The sequence below is a fragment of the Tupaia chinensis genome, unplaced genomic scaffold, assembly GCF_000334495.1.
Source record: "Tupaia chinensis unplaced genomic scaffold, TupChi_1.0 Scaffold000238_1, whole genome shotgun sequence".
In the NCBI taxonomy this organism is placed as follows: Eukaryota; Metazoa; Chordata; class Mammalia; order Scandentia; family Tupaiidae; genus Tupaia; species Tupaia belangeri.
This window is the reverse complement of record NW_006159716.1, coordinates 1872247-1875112: the sequence shown is the minus strand read 5'-3', so window position 1 is coordinate 1875112 and position 2866 is coordinate 1872247. Positions and strand designations below refer to the sequence as shown.

Sequence of the window (2866 nt, the reverse complement as noted above, 5' to 3'; positions counted from 1 at the left end):
GCGGCTGGCTGCGGCTGCTGAGGCGGGGGCGGACGGATCTGTTGCTGCTGCTGCATGTCCTGCATGGAGATACGCTGCTGCCCAGCTTGCTGCTGGGGCTGCTGTGGGTAATACTGGTGCTGCTGCATCTGTTGCATGTGCTGTGACAGTATCTGTGGCGCCTGCAGCGGCTGTCCTCCCTGCACTGGCATCTGAGCCAGGGGCTGCTGGTAGTCATAATACAGGTGCCCTTGAGGAGGGTACTGCCCGACTGGAATAGCTGGTTTGGACAGCCCTCCAGTGAAACCAGGGTGAGGCTGCTGGGGCACCTGCTGGTAGCGGGAAGGTACAGCGGGTGCTGGGGGCTCCATGGGCTTCTGAGATAGCAGCTGGCGGAGGGCACTGTCAGGGGCTCCATCCATCACTGCTGACTGGGTGTGCAGCACCTGGGCCATATTGTTGACCTGAATTCGCAGGTTTTGGTTGGCAAACACCTGGGTGAAAGAGTCCAGCTTGTGTAAGACACCGCTGGTGAGCTTTTGGGTCCGGATCTCACTGGCCTGGGAATAGGTGTATTGGTAGCCATCCGTGGGCTCAGCCTGGGCCGGAGCCCCCCAGGGCATGTTCGAGTTGGCCAGGTTGCCACGTAGCTGGACATGGTTTCCAGGTCCTGTATGGCCTGCCCACCCTCCCTGCCTTGAGGTATCCATCTGGCCAAGGTTTTTGGAGCCAATGGGCAAGCCCAGACCATCCCGCGTATCTTGAGGGAAGTGGGGAGAGATGGGCGAGGCCTGAGGGGCATCCATTCCACCCCCTGTGACTGTATTCCCATAGTTGTGGTTCAGCCCTCCGTGGACACCAAGTGGTGGCTGTTGGTAGAAAAGGTTCTCACCACCGTGGGCCACATGGTTGGTCTTGTACAGCTGCTGATCCCCCATGGTGTCCGCCTTGGTTGTGAACGTCCAGCCACAAAACCATAAAAAAAGGTAAAACAAACCCAAAAGGACTGAAACCCTGAGAAGCTGAGAAAAAGTGTCCACTTTATTCCACGGCTGACATGTCTGTGGACGTGGCTGGAGCCAGGTGTTCCTGGTGGCCTGTACCACTCATGTGCAGAGCTGGGGGTCTTACATCCTCACCCCGGCTGAGGTCCGGACCAAACACCACCGTGGTGAGGAGACGCTGCTCACACCTGAAAACAAGATGCAAAGGACAGGAAAGGATTTACTTACATGTTTTGTGACCAGCAATTATATCCAACATAACCAATTGTAAAAATCTATATAAAACAGGAGAGTCTATTAGCTTTACATTGAGAGTCCAAGCGCTTTACATTGATTCTACAGATCTTAACTCTCACACGAGAGGCAAACTCTTACTTTCAAGCCATTGTTCACTGACTCATTAGTTCATTGACTTAATTCATTGTTTTGCTCACTGATTAACTCATCCATTCTTCTGGGACTCTGCTATTGAAAGTCCAGAACTACTCTAGAACCTATAGGGAATACAAAGCTTAAGGCATTCCTTATTCAATGAATCTGTTCAACAAATATTTATTAAACACCTACTACATGTAAGGTACAATACTAGGAAATGATTAAGACATGGGCCCACCCTTAAGGACCTTAGAGTTAGAAAAAGTGATAAGTCACATGAGTAACTGGAATACAAAGGGGGAAAGAGATGAATGCAATAAGAGGTAACATCAGAGAAGTGGAATTTCAAAGACCAGAGGACTTATTTTCAACAGAACAGAAGTAGAGAAGGTTTCAAGAAGTACTGCACATGACAGTTGACCTGTCCAGTCAACACAGTCACCTGCCTCTGCTGCACATGGCTGACCACTTGACCAGAAGCTTCAGACATGGTTGGCACAAAAAAGTAGAGTGGGCCAGATTCCCTCCTTTAGAAACATGAACTTGGGAATCCGGAGCGACTAGTCTGGTCTCATTTGAGTTCATTCAGGTTTCTAGTGAACTTCAAACTGGATTGTGAACCTCAGGGACCACCTAAGGATTTTCTAAACACTGTGCATACACCCTAAGTTTTAAGAGATTGAATTCCATGATCCACAACTCCCATAGATAGTTGTCTAGAACTGATAGGTGACAGAGGAGCAAGTTGTCCTTTTACACCTACTCTTTCATAATCACCTACTCTTTTCATAATCCTCCTTCCAAACCTCACCTGTCCCAAAGGCATGGTTAACTAGGTTTACTTACTAAGGTTACCAGGCTTACTTACCTAGGTTTACTGTCTCAGGGAGGACCCCCCTTCATTCCCAACCCCGATACTGGCTACCACACAGAAGAGTACTAGCAAAATTGAAAAGTGAGCAACTAAGTGGTAAAACTTTTTTTCCCTGCAAGTAGGGTGGTTTCTCAGTTTTTTTTTTTTTTCCTAAAGGGGCCTAATAGAGGGACCAGCAGTCAGCATAATGGCTATGTCGTTGAACTCCCATGTAGTCCACCCCGGTTCGAATCCCAGACTCAGTGGCTTAAACTCACGCAGGGTGCATGTGCGTGCATGCCCAAGATCCCAAGAGGAGAATGGAGGAGAAGGGATTGCAGCATGGCCATCCCCCCTGGGGGGTGATTTCTCACTTTCTATCTCTCTGTTTCTCTCTGTCTTTCTGGCAAAAAAAAAAAAAAAAAAAGTCATCCAGTATTGCCATCTCATTGAGGGATGCACTTTCACTATAATTTTACTTTATGTTTATTAATTATTTATCAGAATTAGTAATACATTTAACTTGTTTTGATTTAGTATGTCTTATTAATTATAATAATGATTCAAACCACAGAACACTTTAATACTTAGAGCTTTATGATTTCAGGATATTAAAAAAAAGTTTAAACTTTATATAAAATTGTTGCAGTGACAC

At 47.1% G+C, this 2866-nt stretch overlaps 1 protein-coding gene across 1 annotated transcript in view; it reads right to left on the bottom strand.

Annotated features, from left to right (window-relative positions):
• TRERF1 (transcriptional regulating factor 1) overlaps positions 1 to 2866 on the bottom strand; it is a 286295-nt gene that overhangs the window by 58249 nt on the left and 225180 nt on the right. The window contains exon 5 of the mRNA XM_027771903.1: positions 6 to 1171. Within this exon, the coding sequence (XP_027627704.1) occupies positions 6 to 917 (912 nt within the window). The 5' untranslated portion in view covers positions 918 to 1171. The remainder of the gene's footprint in view (positions 1 to 5; positions 1172 to 2866) is intronic.